Source organism: Nakaseomyces bracarensis (genome assembly GCF_045282275.1).
Source record: "Nakaseomyces bracarensis strain CBM3 chromosome Unknown Scaff13_0, whole genome shotgun sequence".
Lineage (NCBI taxonomy): Eukaryota > Fungi > Ascomycota > Saccharomycetes > Saccharomycetales > Saccharomycetaceae > Nakaseomyces > Nakaseomyces bracarensis.
In genome coordinates, this window is record NW_027263959.1 from 1466978 (window position 1) to 1492760 (window position 25783).

At 35.1% G+C, this 25783-nt stretch overlaps 14 protein-coding genes across 14 annotated transcripts; 7 read left to right on the plus strand and 7 right to left on the minus strand.

Annotated features, from left to right (window-relative positions):
* Positions 1-678: 678 nt before the first annotated feature.
* JEM1 (Jem1p) lies at positions 679-2634 on the plus strand (the record flags this gene model as incomplete). Its single annotated transcript, XM_071054846.1, has 1 exon — positions 679-2634. One exon carries the CDS (start codon positions 679-681, stop codon positions 2632-2634), a length of 1956 nt encoding a protein of 651 aa, XP_070909539.1.
* A 254-nt stretch (positions 2635-2888) lies between these two features.
* On the minus strand, positions 2889-3542 carry PSF2 (DNA replication protein PSF2; the record flags this gene model as incomplete). The annotated part of the gene is made up of 1 exon (XM_071054847.1): positions 2889-3542. The coding sequence occupies one exon, from the start codon at positions 3540-3542 to the stop codon at positions 2889-2891; it is 654 nt and encodes a 217-aa protein (XP_070909540.1).
* A 380-nt stretch (positions 3543-3922) lies between these two features.
* Positions 3923-5662, plus strand: ARG2 (acetyl-CoA:L-glutamate N-acetyltransferase; the record flags this gene model as incomplete). The annotated part of the gene is made up of 1 exon (XM_071054848.1): positions 3923-5662. One exon carries the CDS (start codon positions 3923-3925, stop codon positions 5660-5662), a length of 1740 nt encoding a protein of 579 aa, XP_070909541.1.
* Positions 5663-5773: 111 nt separating this feature from the next.
* Positions 5774-8344, minus strand: RNJ42_04685 (metallo-dependent hydrolase superfamily protein; the record flags this gene model as incomplete). Its single annotated transcript, XM_071054849.1, has 1 exon — positions 5774-8344. The coding sequence occupies one exon, from the start codon at positions 8342-8344 to the stop codon at positions 5774-5776; it is 2571 nt and encodes an 856-aa protein (XP_070909542.1).
* Positions 8345-9176: 832 nt separating this feature from the next.
* UTP18 (Utp18p) lies at positions 9177-11006 on the minus strand (the record flags this gene model as incomplete). Its single annotated transcript, XM_071054850.1, has 1 exon — positions 9177-11006. One exon carries the CDS (start codon positions 11004-11006, stop codon positions 9177-9179), a length of 1830 nt encoding a protein of 609 aa, XP_070909543.1.
* A 347-nt stretch (positions 11007-11353) lies between these two features.
* RNJ42_04687 (S-formylglutathione hydrolase) lies at positions 11354-12241 on the minus strand (the record flags this gene model as incomplete). Its single annotated transcript, XM_071054851.1, has 1 exon — positions 11354-12241. The coding sequence occupies one exon, from the start codon at positions 12239-12241 to the stop codon at positions 11354-11356; it is 888 nt and encodes a 295-aa protein (XP_070909544.1).
* Positions 12242-12620: 379 nt separating this feature from the next.
* Positions 12621-13535, minus strand: MPM1 (Mpm1p; the record flags this gene model as incomplete). Its single annotated transcript, XM_071054852.1, has 1 exon — positions 12621-13535. One exon carries the CDS (start codon positions 13533-13535, stop codon positions 12621-12623), a length of 915 nt encoding a protein of 304 aa, XP_070909545.1.
* A 415-nt stretch (positions 13536-13950) lies between these two features.
* DLS1 (Dls1p) lies at positions 13951-14625 on the minus strand (the record flags this gene model as incomplete). The annotated part of the gene is made up of 1 exon (XM_071054853.1): positions 13951-14625. One exon carries the CDS (start codon positions 14623-14625, stop codon positions 13951-13953), a length of 675 nt encoding a protein of 224 aa, XP_070909546.1.
* A 351-nt stretch (positions 14626-14976) lies between these two features.
* Positions 14977-15711, minus strand: MRPL8 (mitochondrial 54S ribosomal protein bL17m; the record flags this gene model as incomplete). Its single annotated transcript, XM_071054854.1, has 1 exon — positions 14977-15711. The coding sequence occupies one exon, from the start codon at positions 15709-15711 to the stop codon at positions 14977-14979; it is 735 nt and encodes a 244-aa protein (XP_070909547.1).
* A 659-nt stretch (positions 15712-16370) lies between these two features.
* Positions 16371-16631, plus strand: COA3 (Coa3p; the record flags this gene model as incomplete). The annotated part of the gene is made up of 1 exon (XM_071054855.1): positions 16371-16631. One exon carries the CDS (start codon positions 16371-16373, stop codon positions 16629-16631), a length of 261 nt encoding a protein of 86 aa, XP_070909548.1.
* Positions 16632-16969: 338 nt separating this feature from the next.
* On the plus strand, positions 16970-19507 carry LAS21 (mannose-ethanolamine phosphotransferase LAS21; the record flags this gene model as incomplete). The annotated part of the gene is made up of 1 exon (XM_071054856.1): positions 16970-19507. One exon carries the CDS (start codon positions 16970-16972, stop codon positions 19505-19507), a length of 2538 nt encoding a protein of 845 aa, XP_070909549.1.
* Positions 19508-20009: 502 nt separating this feature from the next.
* Positions 20010-22139, plus strand: NUP82 (linker nucleoporin NUP82; the record flags this gene model as incomplete). The annotated part of the gene is made up of 1 exon (XM_071054857.1): positions 20010-22139. The coding sequence occupies one exon, from the start codon at positions 20010-20012 to the stop codon at positions 22137-22139; it is 2130 nt and encodes a 709-aa protein (XP_070909550.1).
* Positions 22140-22724: 585 nt separating this feature from the next.
* On the plus strand, positions 22725-24032 carry BNA3 (kynurenine--oxoglutarate transaminase; the record flags this gene model as incomplete). The annotated part of the gene is made up of 1 exon (XM_071054858.1): positions 22725-24032. One exon carries the CDS (start codon positions 22725-22727, stop codon positions 24030-24032), a length of 1308 nt encoding a protein of 435 aa, XP_070909551.1.
* A 496-nt stretch (positions 24033-24528) lies between these two features.
* YHC3 (amino acid transporter YHC3) lies at positions 24529-25773 on the plus strand (the record flags this gene model as incomplete). The annotated part of the gene is made up of 1 exon (XM_071054859.1): positions 24529-25773. The coding sequence occupies one exon, from the start codon at positions 24529-24531 to the stop codon at positions 25771-25773; it is 1245 nt and encodes a 414-aa protein (XP_070909552.1).
* Positions 25774-25783: the final 10 nt, after the last annotated feature.

The window sequence follows — 25783 nt, forward strand, 5'->3', positions numbered from 1 at the left end:
CTAATTCGCTTAATAAAATCGGAGAAATATTAGATACGCCAGACTTAAAACGGAGATCCAGAATCTTTTTAGAATATACTCTTATATAACCAATCTATGATACAAATTTTCTCACTAATATTGTGATCGAGCTCATACGAAATTGTCAAACTATTTAATGTAAAATATCAAATTTAATTGACTATTCCTTGCGAGATCTACCAGACGCGTAACTTTATGAATAAATAGAAAAATAAATTTCGTGTATATTGTCCGTCTAGACGTCAGTCACATGATATTCATCACCTGACTATACGTTAACTATTATATTTGAGTGTTATCATATTGTATAACGTGTAATTTGCGGTTTCCATACGGTTCCTAGAATATTCTAATTTCTTACTAAAGAAATACAAGTGCAAATATCATTACAAATCTAATCCTGATATAACGCCCGAACCTAGTTTCATTGTTGTGAACCCTGAGGCGATACATATAAAGGAAGTAAAAGTTCAAATTTGCAGCCTAAGTTGATACATTTCAATATATTGGTCTTTTCCAGTTGCGCTAATAAAATAGGAACATATACACATTTTGTGATAGGGTTGTTGCTTTTTGAGCTTGTATTCTTGATAAATTTCTCAAATTGATTTTGAAAATCGTCTTCCTTCTAGATTTTATGTTACGGTGTTCAGTATAATGAAGTGCCTATTTCGTTCCATTGCAGTTCCTTTTCTATTTTTTTTTACTGTTTTAGCAAATCAGTGTGATATAATTGAATTGACTAGAGAAGCTCAAAACTTGAAACATGATATTAACTCTCTGAACAGTTATGACAGTTTTATAAATAAATTGGAAGGTTGTCTGCGAGAAAAAGCAACTGAGAAAGATGAGTATAATTCGATTATAAAGTTGGCTCATCAAGTTTACTACAAAAATGGTCTCATTCAACTGTCTGCAGGTAAGTATTTCAAGGCCATTACATCCTTTGAGAAGATAATATTAGACTCCAGGGCTGAAATACCTCTGTCTGATTCATATTACCTATTATCTGCGAAGCGGCTACAGAAACTCTACATGGAATTCGGACTGTGGAATAATGTAACGGAATCTACTATCAAAATATCGAAGAAGCTGGAACCTCAGATAGTGCCAGAAATTGAGGCTAAAAGAGAATTATTCCAAAAGTCATTGATTGAATTGAAAGATATGATAAGGAATGATATTCATAACAATGATATAGAAGATAAACTAGAGACCATTAAAAATATCTCCCCCTATAACATCAATTACCTATACTTAGCAAATCAATTTCTAACAAATAATCTAATTGATGGCGAAGCTTTCGATATTACAAGAATCATGATGTTGAAGGAGAACTATGAAAGGTTATTAGATGTGCATATAACCACATTATCTTTGGATGAGAGACTCTCCCTTCATCATAATATAGCGGTCATTCAACTTTTCTTGGTCGGCCAAGATCCACTAGCCCAAGGAAGCTCTTCTCATTTAAGGAAGTGTCTAAATATTGATATGGATTATGCTCCTTGCAAAGAACTTATTCTCATCGCTTCTAAATTGAATAAAATTAACCCAGACTTAAAGGAAATTAAGGATGAAAATACTTATAGAAATCTTGATGCATCTGAAGGAAAATGGAGTACCATGGTTAACTTTTATCTAAAGGATAAAATTAACTTGAAGTCCAAACTTCTACCAAATAATTATAGAAGCGTATTAAAAAACAATTATGAAGTAATGGAAGCCATCCAGAGTAGGAACTTAAAAGAATACTTTGGTGTCGATGAGAAAGTATCAAGTGAGATCACCACTAACTTATTTGTAAATATAGATATTGGTTTATGCCAGGCTGCGACTCTTACAAAAATTTTGGATAAAAAGCAAGTTCATCTAAATTGTCAGAAAGCTATGTTTGTGATTGGTGATAATTATAGAAACGATATTAAGAATTCTATGTCACAAGGTAATACTATGAATGAGGATGTCTTCGAAGATTTGAGAAATACCTACCCTCATATATTTGCACTGTTTGTCAAGAATGCACTGAAAAAGTTTGGAGCTAGCAGTCAAGGTCAGAATTTAATTAATCAAATACTGAAAATATGGGAATCTAACGACTATAAAAATGCTCACAACCCATATTTAAAAGCAATTACAAAACAAATTGAAAAAATAATGAACAGAAGAAGGGAAGAACAAGCTCAAAGACAACAACAGCAACAACAATTTTTCAGACAGCAACAACAGCAGCAACAACAACAACAATTTCAACAACAAAATGGTTTAACAAATGATCAAGCTGCAAAAAATTATTACAAAATACTTGGTGTGACTCCTGAGGCAAATTCAAAGGAAATTAGAAGGGCATATTTAGGTTTGACCAAAAAATTCCACCCGGATAAACAAGGTAAAAAGCTAACTGAGGAAGAAGATAAGAAAAATCATGAAAAAATGTCAGAAATTAATGAAGCTTATGAGATTTTGAATGATGAAGATAAGAGAAAAGAATATGATTCTATTAGAACTGGATCTCCGAAATTCAATGCACAGAACAATTTTAGACCTAATGGAAGGGGTTTCGCTGGCGGCTTCCCTGGCGGTTTCCCATTTGGTGGAGGATTTGGTTTTTGAAGATTATCAGACAAATTTCTTGTATGAAAAAATGAATGTATTATTTTAATTTTATAGAGCATTATGTATTACATATTAATATACCATCACTGAACATAAGGATTGAGATTGCGAAAGTTTAAGACAGTTTAAGAACCATTGATATTAAATTCCAAATGGAATGCAAAAAAAAAACTAGAAAAATATTGTAGTGTAGTGTAATCAACCTGTTAAGCCTTTACCATTATTGTATGTCGTTAGTATATTTATCGCTATTACATAACATCATCATATTCATCCTCCTCACCGACAGTTCCGTCAATATTTGCTGCATCATGCACATCTCTAAGCTTATCCATTGTTCGTACAATGAATGGGCGTAGTTCATTAATTTCTAAAAGACTGAGATTATCAAGCTGCAAATGTGAGGCATTCAGTTGTTTCAAGCCTCGCAGTACTTTAGTCTGTCTGATTTCTCGTAAATCTTGAATTTTACTCCGTAGTTCATGCACAGGATCATGGAAATCATCTGCTGCTCGTGAGAATAGTAAATTGGCTACGACAATCCAATTCCAAGGTAAATCACTGAACCTATCTGTGGCTGTTTTCTCATATTGGATTTTCCTATTGAGCTCCTTAACCGTCAACCACGATGGTGCTACAATACTACACTTGCTTTGTTGTTTAAGTAACAGTGCTATCCATAACTTAACCTCAGTCGAGCGCATTGCTACCATCTGATTCAGCGCATCATCTTCAGTCGTAACCATTCGAAACTGCACATCTTCAATATCACTATGCCCGTTACCAATTTTTCTCCTTCTTTGTCGTGTAGTTATCCTTGGAAATATCTTGATCATTTCATCTTCAACGAGGAACTGTATCTCTTCAGGACTGAACGTCTCCTGTAGATGTGCTGGTAACGCCATTTATATGAGCTTTATTGCTTGTTTTTCCCCTCAATAGATGTGTATTTTATTACTCAACAGAATGTGTAATAGAGACACAGATCAAACAACTAGCAAACAGGCTAAACCTTGAAACTATAATGAAAACAATTGATAGCGATGCCACTTGTTAGGTTTTTTTGATTTGTCAAGTTTTGATAATTTTGAAATTACAGCTGAAATATCAATCATCGCGAATTTTTAAAAAAAAATAAGAATAGCAACAATAAGAGCCAAAATGCGATGAGGTAGGCAACAGGATTATAACAAAAAATTGAAGGTTCGGGGAGGTTTGGTAGTCTTGTGAATAGAACAAAGGGTAGTATATATTTTATAGGGTATAATTGATTAAAAACTGGTAGATGTGGAGCCATCTTTTTAAGTATGGTTTTAGATACGAGCAGCAGAACTCATTGTCTAAGAGTTTGATTGTATCGGTGTTGAATTCTACAGCCACCAAACGTGAAGCTAAAGACTATCTGGCTAAGTATGCAGCTGGGTCAAACTCTTATTATTATTATCTGCTTGTTGTTCGAGGACTTGGGACACAGAATGAAAGAGCTCTTCATAGATTATCAGATTCGATCAGACGTTTGAAACTTTTAGGGATCAGCCCTGTGTGTGTAATGTTACCGTCTGGAAGACTGAATAATGAGTTAGAAATAATGGACAGAGTTCTTACGATGGCGAAATTGAAACCGTTAGTTCTCAACAATGGCTTGTCAAAACGATTCGATGCACAGTATGAATCAGTATTATGTACTGCTGTTGACACGGAATATTGTGCTGCCCGAGGTATGGTTCCAGTGATTATGCCATGTGTATATGACCAACAAACTGCTACGCAATACCAAACTAAAGATCCTATCAAATTTATGGATTATCTTTCTCGTGATAGTTCAATTCAAATAGATAAATTTTTCATTCTTAATCAAAGAGGTGGTATTCCATCTGGTGAACGAAATCAGAATTCCCACATTTTTATTAACTTGTCACAAGAGTACAAGAAAATTTATAAAACTTTAAAACAATCATTGAATGTGCTAAATGAACGTCAACCCAAATCAGAGGACTTACTTGATCGTGTGGAGCTGTTTGTTAGAGAAAAGGATATTATAACACTTGAGATGGAATACTTGGAGCACATGGAAAATCTCCAATTAATGAACACAGTGCTTTCCAATTTGCCATCCACCTCTACTGGTGTGATAACGACAATTACTGCGGGCTCATCACCCTCAGACACAGTGAATCCTTTAGTACATAACCTACTTACTGATAGGTCAATAATTTCCTCTTCCTTACCAAGATTTAAACATATATACGGTGGATCAGCAGCTGTAAATAATCATAATGTATGGTATGAAATGCCAAGTGATTACGAAGCCGATGAAGAAACATTTCAGGGTGCTGATTCTGTTTTTGTTACTACAGTGCTAAAGAAGGGAGTAGATATTCAAGTTTTTGAGCATTCAAAATTAACGCAATACAATAGTATAAATTTGCCTGAAGAATTTCATACAAAAGATAGAAATATAGGACAGCATGATAAAACCGCTATTAATATTAAGAAACTTGACTTACTTAAATTTAAGACGATAATTGATAAGGGATTTGGACGGGATTTGGATCTAGAACACTACCTCAATAGAATAAATGGCAAGATAGCTGCTATTATCATTATTGGAGATTATGAAGGTATTGCTATCCTGACGTATGAAGGCCCTAGTCACGATAAATTTGTCTATCTTGATAAATTCGCAGTTCTTCCACATCTTAAAGGATCACTTGGTATATCGGACATAATCTTCAACCTGATGTTTAAGAAGTTTCCTAAAGAGGTTGTCTGGAGAAGTCGAGCAAATAATGTTGTAAATAAGTGGTATTTCCAAAGAAGTGTTGCTGTCATTGACCTATCGATTGAACTTGAAGAAGGTAATCAAGAGAACAGTGAATTTAAAATGTTCTATCATGGGGATCCGGAAGCATCTTTAAAGTCCATAGTAGATCTTAAAAGACTGCGTCAATTGGCTGAATATGTTAGAAATATCAGACCTAGTTGGCGAATTGTAGCTCCAAAAAATGTAACTGACGTGAAATAACGATAACATAACATACGTTTTTAAATATTATATATTCTTATGCAATTCATTACCCTACCCTAATGGATTTAATATAAAAACCAAATTATTTTTATACACTAGTCCTTGTTTTTAGTTAAATAGTTCCTCCAGAAAATCCCACTCCTGGTCTAATGTATCTCTTCTATACATTCTTCTTAAGATAGGAACATTGTGTTTTATAGATGTATCCTCAGCAGTGTCGTACCAAACATCTACACCGCCAACATTTTCCTTAAAATACTTGTCCGGTTTAACGCTTACACCACCCCAATGAGCTTTATACCATCCCTCATAACCGCAGGCTATAACGCTATTTCTTGCTAGTTCCGATAAGTCAGCAGCATTCAATAGATATATACTAGCGGCGACACTGAACTCTTCAATCATAGGCTCTTGGGTATAAGAAGAATTGAATAAGACAGAGTTGGAAGATAACGCTGTTTTCATACCAATTTTAAACATTTTCATAAATGGATTAGATCCATAAGAATGATCGTCACTAACAGTTATATCCCTTGTTGTTATTTCACCAGCACAGAGTCCGCTAATCCCAGTCAATTCGGAGCGGTATTTTCTGCCTTGTCTTTCTAATTGTATTGATAGCATTGTGACAGATGATAATGGAGCTGTGACTACAGGTATTTGCAGCAGATAGAATAAGTAGCTCAACAATGCAGGTGCACTCCAGATATATTCTGCATTCAATAATCCACCATTACATAAAAGAAGGTTACAAATCAGAGATTCTGTTTGGTCAGTGATATATTTATCACTGAATTGTGAGGACCTATTTTCCAGATTTGAGCAATAACACCTTAGAGTTATACATGGTTCAGATCTTTTATTGCGGACGTAGTTGAAATGGCCTAACCTCTCATATATGAAGTACATATAATAGGCAACTGGTGGATTATCACCCTGTGATACCCATTCTTTAGGGGTTTGACTTATATCAGAGAACTCCTTCCAAAGGTAATCATCTGATTCATCCACAACTAAATCTATGGAACAAATATTACTTGTAATATAATGGAATTCTGGGTTATTAGTTGAATTATTAGAGTGGTGTAATAATGGATTAAATATCATGTCCAAAACATCTTGGAAGCATTGTACTTTCCCTAGTTTGAATAATTTCGAGTAAGCTCTGTTGATTTGCACATTCCAACGGACATTATACGATATTAGGTTCCATCTTCTAATCCAGTTGGAAAATCTTGTCCACCAGCTTACTTCTCCTTTATCATAAAATTGGAAATCAACAGAAACTTGTGCAAGTTGGTATTTAGATTTTTCCCAGGTGTGGATAGCATATTTGATGAATATTTCAGCAAAATACTCACCATCTAAAATATTATCAAACTCTAAGAATATTTTGGCAAGCAGATAAAACCTCAATTCTTTACCGATTAGTTGGTGATCTACATTCTGCGTTGGTATCAAATGGTAGTTTAATAAATACACCGATTTATACCATTCCAAAAAATCGTCGTCGATAATTTTCAATCCAAGGGCGGCCGGCTCACCAACATTGCAACCAATGCCAAAAACTTCTGACAGTTTGATCGGTGTATTATCTGAAATAATATATACAACTCTGTCGGGTTCTGTATTTAGCTTTTGCCATATGAACTCGCTCAATTGCCTTTGACTGACACAGCCGCTCAAAATTAAATTCCCATCGACTTTTCTGGAGTTATAGAAATCACGGTGAGGAACCTTCTTATTTTCCAAGATCTCAGACTTTGCTCTCAGATGCTGGTACAGTTCAAATTTGTCACCAAGGTAAGATATCCTTTTCTTAGCCAGATCATTAAAGTGTTTATTTTGCAGCAGATCAACGACAAATTGAAAATCCTCCCTAAATTCCTCATAACTTGGTATAGCTTGGAAAAAATTAAAGTCACAGAACTTATGAGACGGATCACTAGCATTATCCTCGTCGATTTTATTTTGGTGTTTTTTTAGCGCTTTTTTGTATAGTTCAAAATCAAATAGCTCACCGGTATGATGAACTCCTCCTAATAACTTTGCAGGTTTATTGCTGGATTGTGGCAGTTTTTCAGGTAAGTTAACCAAATCTTCGTCATCATCAAACTCATTACTAGCACTGACATAGTAGTTCTTCTTCTCCTCTTCGTCTTGTAGTGTAAGCCTTTTGTCATTTTCAAATTTCCAGAATTTCGGTAGCGGCTTCGGGTATATGAATGCCTTTTTATCATGGTATTTAATGTTTGAAGCGCTATTTTGGAAAGAATTTACGACATATTTCGTCCTCGAGGCAATAATTTGGTTGAAAGGATTATGCTCGGCATCATCACCAGAGGATGAGCCATAAAGCCCATTTACAGGTGTTGAATGGTAAGATATATGATCCTTTGTTTGCGCTTGGTAGTCCCCACCACACTTAGTCCTTATCGACGCCTCTCCATCTGGATCCCAATACATTGGAGAACCAACCTCCATCTGTTTATCAAAGTTAGTCCCGAGAGACACCATATCCAGATCATCAATTGAAAGAGTGCTTGCGCCCTTCACGGCCGGTTTTTTCTTCATATCCATTAACTTTGAAGATATCTTAGCCGGACTGTCTACACTAATAGCATTATCATACTCGTTATGGATCAGAGACTTCCGTCTCTCTACAGCAATTGGTGCCATGGTTCCGCTTCGTAACTTTCTTTATGTATGGTTTATTCCCTCTTTGATTGCTTTAAAACCAGTACACAATAAAATTCAATTGATGATAATGAAGAATATTGCCATTAGCTTTAGCTTTAACACTATATATTATTAAACTGATATATAATACTACCTTGTCATGGTTGTGGTCACCCCTGTTTTGATTCCCTCGCTTCCTCCCCTGTAACAGTGTCCACTAACCCGCTGCACGTCACCCTTTTACTTGAGTCAAGAGAGATGCACAGAACTACTCGTACAAAAATCGATTTTTTAGATTCTAATTTTAATTTAAATTTCAAATTTCTGCTGCTGTATTTGCACAGTTATTCCCATGTTTCTATGTTCAATTTATCCTTTAGTATTATGATGATGGCAGTGTTATATTAGTTGTGCAACTTGCTTATCTTATATAATGGTTTTTCCTTTTTTGTGGTTAGTACGATTAGGTGGTTAATGATACTATGCCTTAAAAGGCAACACCAGTTTCTGATAGCTCGTATGGCGCAGTGGTAGCGCAGCAGATTGCAAATCTGTTGGTCCTTAGTTCGATCCTGAGTGCGAGCTTTCTGTTTTTTTAATTTTTCAAATGAATGGCAAAGTATTTTTGCCATTCATATCTAATTACTATTAAAAACAATTGCTATCGTAAAATTTATTAAATTATATCATATTGTTTTATTGTTTTTCATGTTGTTAAATGCCAAATAATATTTATATACTTTTATTCTTTCTATTTTCTTTTCTCATTGAAGGGAAAAAAAAAAAAAGAAGAACAAAAGAATGCTTTGCTCTATATTCTCTTGATAACCTTTTATTGGAAGTGATTTAGTCTCCATAACCTTACCTTACCTTGTTCGTTACCCACTGCTAGCATCTCACCACGAGATGAAAAAGCAACGCTGGTAACTTTACCCAAGGGCGTACCACTTGTTGGCCAATTGCTAAATATAGTTCCAGATGGTAAATGTACTAACCTTAGTGCATCCTTAATGGCCCTAGATGCCATACAGAGTATCTGTCCATCAGGGGAGAACTTTAGGGATGATATAGAAGTTGTTAGTTGGTCTAGAGTTACTGCTGGACGAGCTATACTCTCACTAGTTTCTGATGAGATTGCACGGATAGAGTTTAGATCGTAAACATTGACGAACCCGCTCTCACTACCAATGGCAATCCATCTGTTCTGTCTTATTCTCTTGGAATTCATAGGTAATAGCTGGTCTGAGTTAGTACCACCGCCAACTTGAATAGTTGTAATACCCATACCACCTTCATCCTTCCATCTACGTATAATCTCATTATTCTTTGTTAGGTTGAATTCCCATACTTGACCATATGTATTTACGACAATTAAGTGTGTTTCAAATCTATCCCTTGAAAGTGGACGGTAGTCAACACAAAAGTCGACTAGATTACCTTCTATCTTACAGCCTGTGATCCATACACCAGTTGCTGCGTCTATTATATTTATCCATCCTCTACCACCTTGTAACATGATTACACCACGAGTAGTGTTGGCCTTTAAGTCGTGTAAGTAGCCAACTTTGAATTTTTCAAAAGATCTTTGATTTTTCTCATGACCATACATTCTCGAATATTTATCAATTTTAGCAAACGTAGATGCCTTCTCTGACCGATTCTTCGTAAAAGAAGCAGCAAGATCCCACGAGTGCATGTACCTTCTTCTACCACCGGTGAAAACTCTCTGATCTTCTGGTTGCTTATTGTTAGCGCCTTCACGGGAAACATAGAAGGTACAGGTTTGTACAGGTGTACCCTTCAAATAGACACTAGTCACCATAGGGTTTGATTTACCATCGACATGATACACTCTAAGTGTTCTATCATAACCACCAGTCAACAGCAACGGTTTGTATGGGTGGAATGATAGTGATTGTACAGCTGAATGCGAAAGATGAGATGCATTGGCATCTTTTAATCTCAATATATCTAGATTCTTTTCCGGTAGCAACTTTGTACCTGAAGTCTCTTTATATGAGAATGTACTCTCTAGAATCTTCGCTAGAGCATTAATATCACCATTTATTACATTTTTAGTGTCTTCAGAATCATCATCTTCTTCAGAGTCACTATTCTCCTTTTCACTATCGGAAATAGAGTCAGCCCACTGGGGTCTTGGATATATTTTTTCAAACTGAGATCTTAATCTACGGATGTACTCAGGACCTTCAATGTGTGAGTCCTGATAGCTCTTCCTTAGTTTCTTCAGTTTGTTATTGATCGTAATCGGTACAGAAATTCTCTCATCATCAGAATCTACCCATGCTGCATTATCATCTTCTTCAATAGAATCGCTGTCACCTTCATCACTTCCTTCTTCCTCATCGATTTCCATGGCTCCATCATCTTCATTACCCTCATCAACGAAAAATAACTGATCATCAGTGATGTGATCCATTGCATTATTATTTTCTTTCTCATCATCAGATTCTCCTTCGCTTCCAGCTAACTCGTCCTCTTCATCTAACTTTCTCTCTTCATCTAGAGCAAATTCGACATCGAAATCAGCCAAGTTAGATTGAAAATCTGAAGTATCACCGAATACCAGTTTGGCTAACATCTCTTCCTCCTCATCTGGTGGTGGAACCACATAACCAGAAACTTTACTAGCACCTGACATTCCTATACGTTTTTAATGAGTTCCCAGTATGATGGTTTCTTTATTTTTAGTAAGGGTTAAATGAGACTATATTACTAGTTGGACACTTATATTATGGTTCAACAATAACAGTTTCTAGATAATCCAAATATTATATACATAAACATCAACGATATAATAAGTTAATTTTTTTTCAATTTTTGCGATGAGCATCTTCAAATTTTTTTTTTCACCCAGTGGAAATTTTTCCGATGAGGTCATATAGCACGGCTATTTTACATTGATGGATATATGATTTATCATAGATTAGCTTCGTTAATATTAGAGTGGGAACTATATTATATAATACTGGTATTTTCATATATAGTTTAGATCAAGCCTAAGTTTTTAGCGTGGAATTCAGCATGTTCTGGGACAAATGTGCTGATGAAATAGTAGGAATGATCGAAACCCTCGACCTTCTTAATTTCCACTTGTCCATCCCAAGTAGTTCCCTTTATAGCTTCCTCTAGAAGCTCTGGCTTTAAATGCTTTTCTAAGAATGGGTCATTTGTACCAACGTGGATCAAAATCTTGCTATTATGGGTATTTTGAACCTTTTTCACCAGTTCGCAAGGATCGTACACTTTACCTTCGTCTTCATTGTCAAAATAACCCTTAAATGCCTTCTGTCCCCAAGGTACCTTGGATGGATTAACAATTGGAGCAAACGCAGAGCAGGATTTGTATTTGTTTTCCTCGTATGTTTTTAGGAAACCAGACAATGCTCCAAATCCCCCCATAGAATGGCCTGTTATGGCGATGTTGTCAAAGAAATCAAGCTTACCATTAGATTCCTTATCGAAATGTTCGTTCAAAACTGTAGGAAGTTCGTTATGTATATAGTCATACATGTGATAATGCTTCGAAAATGGCTGTTTGGTGGCGTTAATATAAAAGCCAGCCCCTTTACCAAAATCCCATGAGCCCTCTGGATCACTTGGGACATCTTCACCACGAGGAGAAGTATCAGGATATACAACAGCAAACCCATATTTGTCAGCTTGCATTTGCCAGAAGGCCTTTTCAGAAGCATTTTGAGGGGTGCAAGTTAAACCAGATAGATAGTATATAACAGGTATTTTCTGGGCTTGATCATGATAGAATTGCTTAGGTAAATAGATGTTAACATCCATTTCGCAACTGACAACCTTAGAAGGATGGCTCAATTGAAGAAGCTTACCGCCACATACAGCGACTGTTTTGTTTAACTTCATTGTTGGTGCTGTAATTATATAGTCAATGAGAATCAATCGAATGTAGCAGTCTTCAAAAGGATTGCTAAATATATTAATCGAGGGTAATTGAACAAAATGGAAAACAAGGAGTTAACTAATATATTTTAAATTTTAACTCTTACATAGATGATGTCAATTGTTCGGGGTCCGACTATTTAGCAGAAGCTAAAGGAAAGAATCCGGGTCATCTCTATACTCCGGGTAGTGAGTAAAAGTCTAGCAACACTAATAAATAATTCTGCTTACAAAACTTCAAATTGTATATATGTCTTATATTTCTACTAATAATATTATCAACAAGCTCATAAACTCCACTTAAATTGGGGATCTCATTTTTTTTCATAAATTCATTTCATATTTAGAAACCACCACGCCCTTCACTTGAAGATGGAACAGTTCTCACTGTTCTTTCTACACGTGGTTTCCCACCATCCTTTGGATAGACCTTCTTTATTGACTCTATAGACGTAGTGCCATTATTATAGTACGTCTTTAGTTGTTTGATTTCTTCTTTCCCGTCTGGAGTGGATTGCATTGTCACATACTCAGATTTACCAATAACTTGTGGACTAGAAGAGGATTTTTCTAATCCCACCAATGACTTATTCATCATTATATCCTCGGGTGTTTTGTCTCTATCTTGGTAAAAATCGTAAGCCCAGTCTTTCAAGTCGTCATTCTTCTTGCTACTAATCTCTTTCTCTCTTCTTTCCTCAATTAACTGATTCATATACACTCTCCACTTCATATATAGTGACCAATCAGGGAAGAATACACCATATTTGTTACTCTTATCTTTTTCAACTTTCTCTTTAGTTAGAATCTCTTCAATGACTTTATGACCTTCTTTACTTTTACCGAGTCTTGATTCGATCACCTGTTGTGGAAAGAGGCATCTCCACCATCCTTTGGTATCCCACACAGATAAACCCTCTACGTCAGTACATTCTTTATATTGAGTTGCATTGGGAGTACCATAGTGATACAATCCTGTAATACCGGGTTCGATGGGATCATTTCCCCTAGGCCTGCTAACGAGGCCTCCTAGGTTGGTATTGTAGCTTCCAATCTCTTTCAAGGTTCCTAATATACTGCTGTACCCACTGTCTAGTACATCTTTAAAACCAGTTTTGTCATAAAGATCCAAAGCACTGCTCTTAAGGCTTTCAGGAATCAAACCACCATCAAATAGAGATTCATCTATGTTTTCCTCTTTGACATTGTCTTGGCATAACTCTTTTAAAGAGTTATCACTACCATTAAATAAACCCATTTTTCCTATATTATAAACTCAATCAGCTTAAGTGTACTGGACCTTAGTTTTTTCTCTAAAAAGACATACTTCAAATATGTGATGAAGGAAAAGGGAGACTACTTATAGCCAGTCAACACACCCCAGATGAAATTTTACCCTAATTTCGCTTGATGTTCCTGATTTTAGCAAAATAATGATTTGGTCGTAAAATATCGCATAATGTGACTACATACATAGAACTGTAAATACAAAATTAATTAACGATTTAGATTAAAAACTGGAATGATACAATATTTAAGTATACATCATAAAACCAATTATCACATTAAGCATATATATATATACGTCAAATAGTTTAGGTAATATAAAAAAAAAAAAATTTCAAAAAATAGCTTCGGTATAATTTCACACTTAGGATTCATATAATCATGCCTTAGGATTTCTGTACATTAGTAGAAGTGGTAGAATATCTAACCTTACTTTCTTTTACAAGGTCTCGCAGATTTTTGGTCTTGGGTATGATATCCACTAGGAATTGGAAATGGTCAACTATACCAACAGACTCTGAAATAGATTTGTAGTCTAGCTCCATCTCATCATTTTCTTGATCTTTTTGTAATGTTTGCGGTTCCTTATCGAAGGCACCTTCACCATACGGCACGGATCCATTTACGATCAACGTCTCGTATGTTAAAGTTTGCACGAATAATTCGGTAGCGAACGCCGTTGCAATCATAGCATCCTTCGTACAGTCCATATATTCTGGGTCGTTCTTGGCAATTTTACGTATCCTTGAAATTGCAAACCTAGAGCACCGTCTCTGATATTCTTGATTCACTAGCATCAATTGCTTCTTAAGTTCATCAACCACACGCTCTTTCTCTTTCCTCTCTTCATCTCCCAACTCTCTCTCTAATTCTTCCATCTCCTTGCGAGATTTCAATACTTTTTCATCAATCTCTTCCTTAACTACAGACTGTGCCTCTTTGATCTCTTCCTCAACAACTTCGGTCTCAGGTTCCTCATTTTCTGGCGAAGAATCACTATCATCGATTTCAATCACTTGAGCATTAGACGCCTCACGCGTATCTTCCTTCTTCTCTTCCATAATTATTCTCTTAAATATACTTCTTAAATATACTTCTTAAATATTCTCAAAGGTGATTTATATAACAAAGTAATATTATAATTGTTTATCCTCTTCTTTAGACTATTAGTTCTGAAGACAAATAATATAATCGATAATTTATTTTTATTTTTTCATTATGATTTAAGGTAACAAAAAATGTACGCGCTGTTCGTGCAGGATATTTAAAATTAGTATCAATACTGAAGAAGACATTACATATTATATAAATTGTAATTTCTCATGTATAGGTTATCAATAATATTATTTCGAAGAATTTTTTCATATTTTTTAGTTTATATATACAAGTCAACCAATATGTTATATGTCACCCTACGCTGATGCCGGCCTTGATTCCTCAAACTTATATCCGGTAAGTGATTTACGTTTGGTGATCGGTTTGGCTGTCGCGTCAGCTTTATCAAGGAAGTTATTCACAAGTATCTTATCTTCTGCTTCATCTACTGGTGCCATTCCAGCGTCTTTTCTTAGTATAGAACGGATTGCCAGCAAATCTGTGGTTACTGCTTCACGATCTCTAAACTTTAACATTTTTTTCAAATTAATCAATGTCTTCACGTTGTATTCACCTCCCTTCTCAACTTCATCATGCAACGCACTCTTACCTAGTAGCCATAACTTTATATTACCACGTTCAATAGTAGCTTCATTATCAGGTCTTTTCCCATATGTAACCACTGGTGTATCCACGAGTTCCAGGATACTCTGACGGGCCCTATCTCCCAGACGGGGCTCCAAATGTAGCACCCTAGTATAGCCACCAGGACGCTCAGTATACCTAGGTGCTATCTCCCCACATAGTTTCTTCAAAATGTGTGAATTGTTCCCTGACATAAATAATTGTGCCTGTATCAAAGAGAGATACTCTGGAGAATGCTGTGCTTTCTTAGCCCAATGAACCACACGATCAGCCAATTTCGCAGCCTCCATACATTTCTCATGAGTACTGACCACCGATCCGTGCTCCAACAGCGACGTCACTAAGTTCCGCAACATAGCCTCTCTATGTGGCTTCGTCCTACTCAATCTTCTCCCTAGTGCAGTCATTTGTATATCTTCACAATTCTTAAAATAGTATAAAAAAATTTGCTTATTTCTATATATCTCACCCACCCTTTATATACAAATATCAATATTTGAATCTATAAAAGACCCATCCATACATCCATCTATATTCATTCTATTCATACAGTATACCCTCTCTCTCTCACTTCTATCTCTCTCTCTCTCTCTTTCTCTTAGTACTCATATTATAATAATATACGAATATACATCCTGCAACTATACGTTGTAAATGATATAATATTACACGAGTTATGAATGTGATATTACCGTTCAAGCGTATCTTACCTGTGATGCCACCAACGTGTTACCCGGCTTTTTCTATATTACTCATGGATGCGAGAACAATGGCGGTGAGGAGGCAGTGTGGAGGTTATATCCGGGTAAATTGAGCATTTTTTTGCATGAAGACAAAAATTAAACAATGTTAGCAGGGAAACACTCACAGGATGATAGAGAGAGAGAGAGGGAAGGGGTTTTGTCATCTTATAGAGGTATAGGTTTATATATATATATATATATTTATAGAGAGAGCGATAGACTTATATGGCTCTATTTTAGCTTGTGGATATCTTTTTTTTTTGATTCATATATTCATTGTATCTACATTATAACACAAATACAGATTAATATTCGAAAACATAATGGTGTTAGAACCCTCACGTTACCAGGACCCTCGTACCTGGAAGATGACTCCAGCTATGATCCGTGCTAGACAACCATTCTTTAAGGGTAACATGCTAGGTTTGTTCTCTCTACTGGCGGTAACCGGTGGTATTTACGTTTATACATACAAGTTTTTGCACAAGGATAATGATTTCGATGACGTGCCTATTCCTCCAATCGATCCTACTGAACTTGAACAATTGAAAAAAGAATACGAAGAACATAAGAAGAATCAATAGATATTACTACATACACTCTCCTCCCTCCGCACCCCCCCCCCCCCTCCTTACACCAAATATTTCTAAAAACTATATAACTTGTATATATTTATTATAATAATAATATTTTAAATTATAAAAAAAACCACTAAAAACAAATAAAGATAGTAACTTAGAAAAGGTGTAATTTTTAAACTTGTCATTTTAATTGTATTTAATAGAAAAAAGAAAATGAGGCACCCGAATGGGTCTTACAATGCTTTTCTTATATTTAAGAAACTGAACACGAAAATTTCAAGGTTAAGTAATTATATAATAAAAGGGCCTGAATACAAACAAAAGAAAACAATATAACTAGAATGCTATTACTGCTGGTGTTAGCACACGCAATTGCAGTATTGCTGTTTGGGTGCGGGTTCTTCCCTCAGAAGAAAGTGCTCGATGGCCATGCTGAATTGACTCCGCTCAATGGCCCACCTGTTTTTGATAAATTGGTCATTGTGGTGATAGATGCACTACGTAGCGATTTCTTGTTCGATAAGTCTATTTCCCATTTCGATTTTATCCATGAGAAGCTTACAGAAGGCTCGGCCTGGGGTTTTACAGCGTATTCGAACCCCCCAACAGTGACTCTGCCGCGTTTGAAAGGTATTACCACTGGTTCTACTCCAAATTTCTTGGATGCAATCTTAAACGTTGCCGAAGATGATACTTCATCAAGTTTAGCTAATCAGGATTCGTGGTTATGGCAGTTCCGCCATACTGGTAATAAGAGGCTGCGGTTCTTCGGTGATGATACTTGGCTTAAGTTGTTTCCAAGCGATGCTAATGGCACGGCTATATTTGATGAAGTGGAAGGTACTAATTCATTTTTTGTAAGTGATTTTACGCAGGTGGATCTAAACGTTACCAGGCATATCGAGAAACAATTGAAGGATAAGCGTGACTGGGATGTCCTGATTTTACATTACCTTGGTTTGGATCATATTGGCCACAAGGATGGTCCTTATTCGCGGTTTATGGCTCCTAAACACGAGGAAATGGATACTATTGTTCAGAAATTATATCAGAATCTAAATATGGACAAGACCTTGATGGTTGTGATGGGTGATCACGGAATGAATGATTTGGGTAACCATGGGGGTTCGTCTGCTGGAGAAACATCTGCTGGTCTTGTTTTTCTATCAAACAAATTGAAAAAATTTGAACCGCCTGCCAATCAAGCTGTACACAAACATTTTCCAATAGAAGATAAACCTATTGACAATGAGGAGAAAACATTTAGATATTTAACTAACATCCAACAGATCGATATTGTCCCTACTTTATCGTCATTATTTGGTTTACCTATTCCTAAGAATAACGTTGGAGTCCTTATACCAGAATTTTTGAAATTGTTTGGAAAACTGAACAATAAGAAAAACGTAATCAAGCAAAATTGGGAACAATTATTCCACCTGTCAAAAGATGCATCATTACTTGATAGATTTGATATTTCGAAGGAAGATGATATAAAAGGAATTATTGAAATTATGAGAGGTTTGCAAGGTGAGATAGCGAAAACTGCTACAAATTACAATTATACTCTTTTGATAGCAAGTTATATTTCGGTTCTAATTATTACTTTGTTAACATATTACATGTTCTTCAAGACCGAAAAAGTAAGTTTATTAGACTACAGAACTCTTATATTATTTTCCATATCACTAGTAATGAGTCTCTCAGTTTTTGGTAGTAGTTTTATCGAAGAAGAACACCAATTCTGGTGGTGGATATTAACTGGTCTGATAATGTCGTCATTAATGTATCTAAGATTTGAAAGTTGGGAAGCACATGTTATTGTATTCTTATGTCTAAGAGTTATTCGAGGATGGAATAACAGTGGCCAAAAATATACTTATGAGAATGTTATATCAAGTATATTGAAAACAAATACAGAATCTCAGTGGTATCTTAACCTGTTGACAATAGTATTTGTTGGTTTCAACATGAAGAAAGGGATGCTTAAAAATGAGACAGAGTTTTTCACCGGATTATTTGAATTCGTATCTTCATTCCTGTTATCCACGATTCTTTTCTCATACAAAGTAAATTGGTCAATAGTAAATGGTGAATCAGTACCAGAAATATTTTATGATTTTGTGCTTAACACGAATAAAATCCTACTCAAAACCGATGCCTCATTGCCTGATAATGAGATCATACACGATGGGCTTCTTCCAATGGCTAGGTTATTCTTCAATATTTTTGTCACTGTTATTGTTTGTAAGCTTGCATTAGTCAAGTTTTCAAAAAACAAAAATATTGGAAAAGCCTTCAGTGAAATTGCGCACTACATTACAATATTTTTAATGTTCCAGACATCTACTTATAACTTAGGATTATTCTTTTTCTTTGAAATTTCAAATGAATTAATTGCACATCTATTAGCAAAACATTACAACAATGATGCATTAACAAGTGTTATAATCTCAATTCCTCTGCAGTTCTTTACGTTTTTCCAAAATGGTGGTACTAATTCTATAGCAACAGTGGATCTTTCAAACGCATATAATGGTGTTTCAGAAAACTATAATATATACTTTGTTGGCTTACTAATGTGTGTTTCTAATTTTGCCCCAACAATTTATTGGTCTATGTTTCCATGGAGAATTACCTACAATGGACAAAAAACCTTAAAGGAAAAATACTCCCAGTTTGTTAAAAATAAGTACCCATTCTTAGTGCTCCAAACAACTATCGGATCTTGCCTATTAGCCGCATGTATAATTTTGAGATACCATCTCTTTATATGGAGCGTGTTTTCACCTAAACTGTGCTACTATTTGGTTTGGACTATATTCATAGGAGGATTCGTTCATTTGATACCAGAAATGGTAATCCTATACTTTGCATAAAAACGATATCACTTAACTCATAGATAGACTAATAACACCATATAAATAATAATTTTTTGTCTGGCCATGTATAATTTCTTTATTAAATTTAGTACAGTTATCACTACTTACGTGTTTACATTCTCTCAATTTTTTTCCGTTCTAATTTCCAGTTTCTTAGATGACCTTTAAATATTACTTCAATGATGGTAGTAAGATCATATTCCCCAGAAACCTATCATATATACACAAAATCTTGCATTCAAAACTCTGCTACTCTAACAAAACAACTGAAAGCAATAACATAAATAGGCCCAATAACCTCACGCTCTTTAAAAAATTTGTCAATTGACTTCAATATCAAGGACCTCTGAATAATTATAACAAAAAAAAGGACATCAAGTGTTGAAAATAGCTAGTTGATATCAAATTGTTGATATTTTAGATAAAAATAATAGATTATCTTTCGTCCCATTATTTTTTCATTTAACCTGAGTGAACCAATAAGAAATAAGAAGCTGAAATGGCATTACATCCAATATTCGATAATACTAGTACTCAAAAGGATAGCAGCTGTAATAAAAGATATTTTTTTTCATCTGAAGATGGGAAAAGAGTTATTTCCGTCATAGGATCAAGGCATATCCGTTGGTGCTTGTCTTCTTCAAACTCATATAAGTCCTTAGTTTTGGAATCCCTTCCTGAAAAATGCACCGGTGTCATAAATACTGTTTCAGGTAATTATCTTTGTTTTTATAACGAAAATGAGATCAATGTTATAGAAGTACCATGGGGATACCCTGATGATATATCATCTATGAGGTCCAAATTTCACGTTTACAACCATAGCTTCACGGGCCAGCGTAAGATTAAGCAAATACTGTTTCATCCTAAAGCCTATAGAGAAAGTTGTATAGTAATATTATTTGATGATGATACTATTACCATGGTCAATTATAATAGAAAACCAGAAAATGGTGGTATCATTGAGTTGAATGGTCATGATTTATCTCTAGGATTAGAATCAAGAGTAACAAGAATTGAGACCATGCAGTTCTCTCAAGATGGTATTTCACTCTTATTACTAAGTACTGCTGAAGGTGGTGACATACATGCAGTTTATCCATGTTTACCAGCTTCAATGCAGGCAGAACGTAAGGAGTTTAATACTCTTTTCCAGAAATCTATGCTTTTATATAAGAATATCAACGAGCATACTACTTCAGAAGTGAAAAGAAATTTAGTTAAAACTTTGAAGTTCGCCGAATACTTAAAGAAGGAAGCAGAGAAGAATGAAAATCTGAATATACCAATTGAAATTGAACAACAATATCAATTTGTTAAAGCACAAGGACCTTTTTCAATATCTCCATACCCCGAAGAGCTTTACGAATACAATGCTGTAGATATGAAAGGTCTGCCCATTGGAAACAACCAGTCTTTATTGCTGGTTTCCTTTTCTAATGGTTCTATATTAGTATTATTTCAGGATTTAGAACTTACCATGTCTTGGGATGTTGCGAACTTCACTAATAATAACTCTTTGTCTATGATAGAACATATTAAGGTAGATTCAATGAATGTTTCCCAATTACAAGTATTACCAGGTGATGTGGGAAAATTTATATGCGATACAAATAAAGGCCTAATCTTAATAGATACTTCTAACTGGTCCAGTGCGTTCTCTTCAATAATAGTTAATTCTGATATGAATAAATTGTTAAGCCTCAATATTGCATCGAAAATTGAAACTATAAATATCCCTCCAAGTGCTAATTCTTGTATCAGATGGATGGATAAAAACCATACTAAACAGTATTTCGTTGATCAAGCAATGGTGTACACATTAGACACCGATAAAAAGCCAAATAACATTGACCAGAACGATAGTACCAAAAATAGCAAATTCCCAAACGACAAAGAGTCTAACAGGTACGAACTATCCTTCCTTAAACCACTTTCAGAAATAAAAGCAGCGGAATCAGCATATCAGAAAAGCATACGTGAAATATCCACATTCGATATTCCATATAAATTAAGAAATGAGAACTTGAACAATGATACAAATGAGAACCAATTGGATATATTAACAAAAGTCGCCGAGAAGTATACTATGACAATTGGCTTAGGTCAAAATGTGGCCTTCAATTACAATGCCCGTATAGTAGAAGATATTACTCATCTACAGAAGCAAATATGTGTTATTAATTCACTTAGGGAGAGATGTAAAGACATTGATGATAGACGAGCTGTCCAAGAAAATAGGTTCCAGGATGTGAAGAACAGAAACCAGAAGCTGTTCAATAGATTAGAAGCGTTAGGCACCAATGTATCGAAAGCTTCCGAGAACCTCAAACATTCTGATCTTGATATTACTGAAGCTGAGAACGAATGGTTTAAAGAGATAAAGAAATATGTTTTGTCTTTCAACCAATATGTTAAGCAAACTCAATCAACCCAGGAAGAACTCAACTATATCAAGAATCAATTATCGTCTATTACTACAAGCTCGAACGTTTCCGCAGTAGACAAAGCAAATCAAGAAGAATGGAAACAACTACAAGATATTCTACATGCTGATATGAAATTAATATCTAACTGTAGCAAGGAGATGAATAGTATAACAACTGGGATTAATAAATTGAACGTATAACTAATGACAATAAGAAAGAACTACTATCAAAAAGTAACTTCTCCTACTGATATATATAACTTAACTAATGATAATATCATCTCTATTCTATAGAAAGATATATGTAGAACTCTCTATTACTTACTCGTTAATATGTAATTGCAAACCTTATTTTTTTTTTTTGCATTTACTAAGTTTCCATGAGGTCAAATCAACTGATTAAGATAACTGTACGTTTTCTCACTATCATTCGTAAAATAAAGACTATAGGTTTAGCAATGCAATACGTTATCAAATAATTATTATATATATATTGAAATCAGTGTCTTATATATAAATACTGTTACCCGGGTACAAAAACTGTGGCTTTTCTTGTTTCTTCCCTTTGATGGTGTCCAATCAGGGTAAAAACAGTATATAACCGGGACCATCGCGATGGATGAATCATAGCAAGTTGGAGAGTATTTCTCTGTTTATCTAGCGATAAGCAACCTTCCAAGCAGGTATTCGATTCAATTGAGTACTGGTTTCTTTGAGTAACAACCGAGTTTTACGATTTTATAATTACAAACCAGATAAAACGTGATTGAAGTACTTTTATTTTTTATGAAAAGAGCAATTGGAAAGATGTCGAAGATTACACCAAACAAATATTTTTTGAAGAACAATGCCAAGGACGTGTGGACACTAACCAATGAATTCGCAGCACATTCGGCTGCTGCAAACCCTGGTAAAGAATTGATCAATTTAGGTCAAGGATTTTTCTCCTATTCTCCTCCTACGTTTGCTATTAAAGAGGCAAAGGCAGCTCTTGATATTCCTTTAGTGAACCAATACTCTCCAACTAGAGGTAGACCTTCACTGTTAAATTCATTAGTAGAGCTATACAAACCTCTTTTAAAACAAGAATTGGACACCCAGAATGTCCTTGTAACAACTGGTGCTAATGAAGGTATTTTAGCTTGTTTGATGGGGCTACTGAATGCTGGTGATGAGGTCATTGTTTTTGAGCCTTTCTTTGATCAATACATCCCAAATATTGAGTTGGTCGGAGGTACTGTCCGTTATGTGCCAATTAATCCTCCAAAGGAGATAGATCAACGTGTTACTTCTGGTCAAGAATGGCAAGTGGATTGGGAAACTCTAGAGAAAACGTTTAACTCTAAGACCAAAGCTGTTATCATCAACACACCACACAATCCAATCGGTAAAGTATTTACCGAGGATGAACTTCTAAGAATTGGTAACCTCTGTGTCAAAAATAATGTCGTGATCATCTCTGATGAGGTTTATGAACACTTATATTTCACAGAGACTTTTCCAAGAATTGCTGCCCTGTCAAAAGAGATTGGTCAACTTACTCTGAATGTTGGATCTGCTGGTAAATCCTTTGCCGCTACTGGCTGGAGAATCGGTTGGGTGGTTTCGCTCAATCCAGAGTTGTTAAGCTTTGTCTCAAAGGCTCATACTAGAATTTGTTTTGCCTCACCCTCTCCTCTTCAAGAGGCCTGTGCAAATTCTATCACAGATGCTTTGAAGATTAATTATTTCGATAACATGAGAAAGGAATATATCAGAAAATTCGAAATTCTGACCAAGGTTTTTGATGAATTGGGGTTGCCTTACACGAAACCTGAAGGTACGTACTTTATTTTGGTGGATTTTTCAAAGGTTAAAATCCCTGCAGACTACGAATTCCCAGAAGAGCTACATGCTAAGGCAAAGGATTTTAGAATTGCTTACTGGTTAATCAATGAAATTGGAATTGTTGCCATTCCGCCAACTGAATTCTACATTGCAGAACATGAAAAGGTTGCTGAGAATCTTTTGAGATTCGCTGTATGTAAAGAAGATGACTACCTAGAGAAAGCAGCAGAAAGATTCAAGGACTTGAAACCATATCTAGATGTTTAGGAAATAAGAATCAAATTTATTATATTCTTATATCTCTTATTCCCTCTACCACTTTTGTATATGGTCTGTGTTTAATTTTTTTTTTTGCCAGTCGACATCTGATTTTTCATTTCGACAACTTATAGAACATTATCTTATATTATTATATAGAACATTAACTTAGTTTTAGTTTTCATTTATTTTTATTTTTTTTTATTTTTTTTTTTGTATAGTATTAGTATAAAATACATTTAACTTTATAATTTCTTTAATAATGTGATTGTAAGTCATCGATCTGATTTTTCACGTTCCTCGACTCATCGAGAACGCGAATTTGAATGTTGAAAAGGCTGTACCAATCAATACAGCTTTATATAACCATCAAATATAGTTTGTTAACTGGTGAATATTAATACTGCAACTTAGTATATAAAGGACTGTACACACTGTTAAGTTAAAAGTCAGTTTTATACTTGAAGGTAATAAAATTTGGTAACTTCGTATCAGGTACCCCTAAATGGATCGCAAACAGTGGACTATCTATGGCTATTTTTGGATATTTGGTCTTATAAATAATGTTCTTTATGTTGTGATTTTGTCCGCTGCAGTTGATATCGTTGGTCCCTCACTTCCGAAAACAATTGTTCTTTTAGCAGATATCACACCTTCATTGATCATCAAACTCACATCTCCATTTTTCATTGACAAAGTACGTTATGAATACAGAATATTCATATTGATCTTTTTAAGTGCTGTGGGTATGTTTATGGTGTCACTTAAATCTATGGCATTATGTATGGTGGGCATTATTTTGGCATCGATTTCTTCTGGTTTTGGTGAAGTTTCTTTCTTACAGCTGACACACTATTTTGAAGAAGTGGCTCTGAACGGATGGTCATCAGGAACAGGTGGGGCCGGTATTATCGGAAGTGGCGTTTATATGTTATTAACCTCCATTTTGAAAATACCAGTAACAATATCGTTACTTCTTTTTAGCGTAATGCCATTTGCGTTTCTTCTTTATTTTAAATTGGATAGAAGCAGCATTCATTATACAGCTGTCGATGATGTATCCACAAATGTACTTGACACAACAACCATGCAAGAGGGCGAAGAAAGTATAGCAGAAAACTTTAATAATACTGTAAGAGTTTCCAAAACTTCGGAGAAAAACATTTTCAAGAATATCTTACAAAACTTTCAGGACACTTTGGTGGATTTAAGAGCGCTAGTGATACCATACATGTTACCCCTTACATCTGTATACTTATTCGAATATTTGATAAACCAGGCTGTATGTCCTACCCTATTATTTCCTCTAGACGGTGGACATCTACCTTCTTTTTTCCATAAATACAGAGACATGTATGTCACTTACGGTACTCTTTACCAATTTGGAGTTTTCATATCTAGGACCCTTGCACATAAATTTCGCATGCATAATCTCTACTTATTAAGTTTTCTGCAGGCATTAAATCTTATAATAACACTATTTCAAGCATGGAAATATATTGTACATGTGCCATGGCCTATTATGATACTGATATTTTATGAAGGTTTGCTCGGCGGCGCTTCATACGTGAATACATTTTTGAATATAATGGATGAAGTTGAACCAGCAAAAAGAGAATTTGCGTTAGGTGCAGTTTCTATCGCAGATTCTTCTGGTGTTTTCGTTGCTGCTATTATTGGATTGTTTCTAGAGCCAGGTATTTGTCGTCATCAAGTATCTGATGGTAGGCCATGGTGTACCTTAGAATAATTGTTTTATT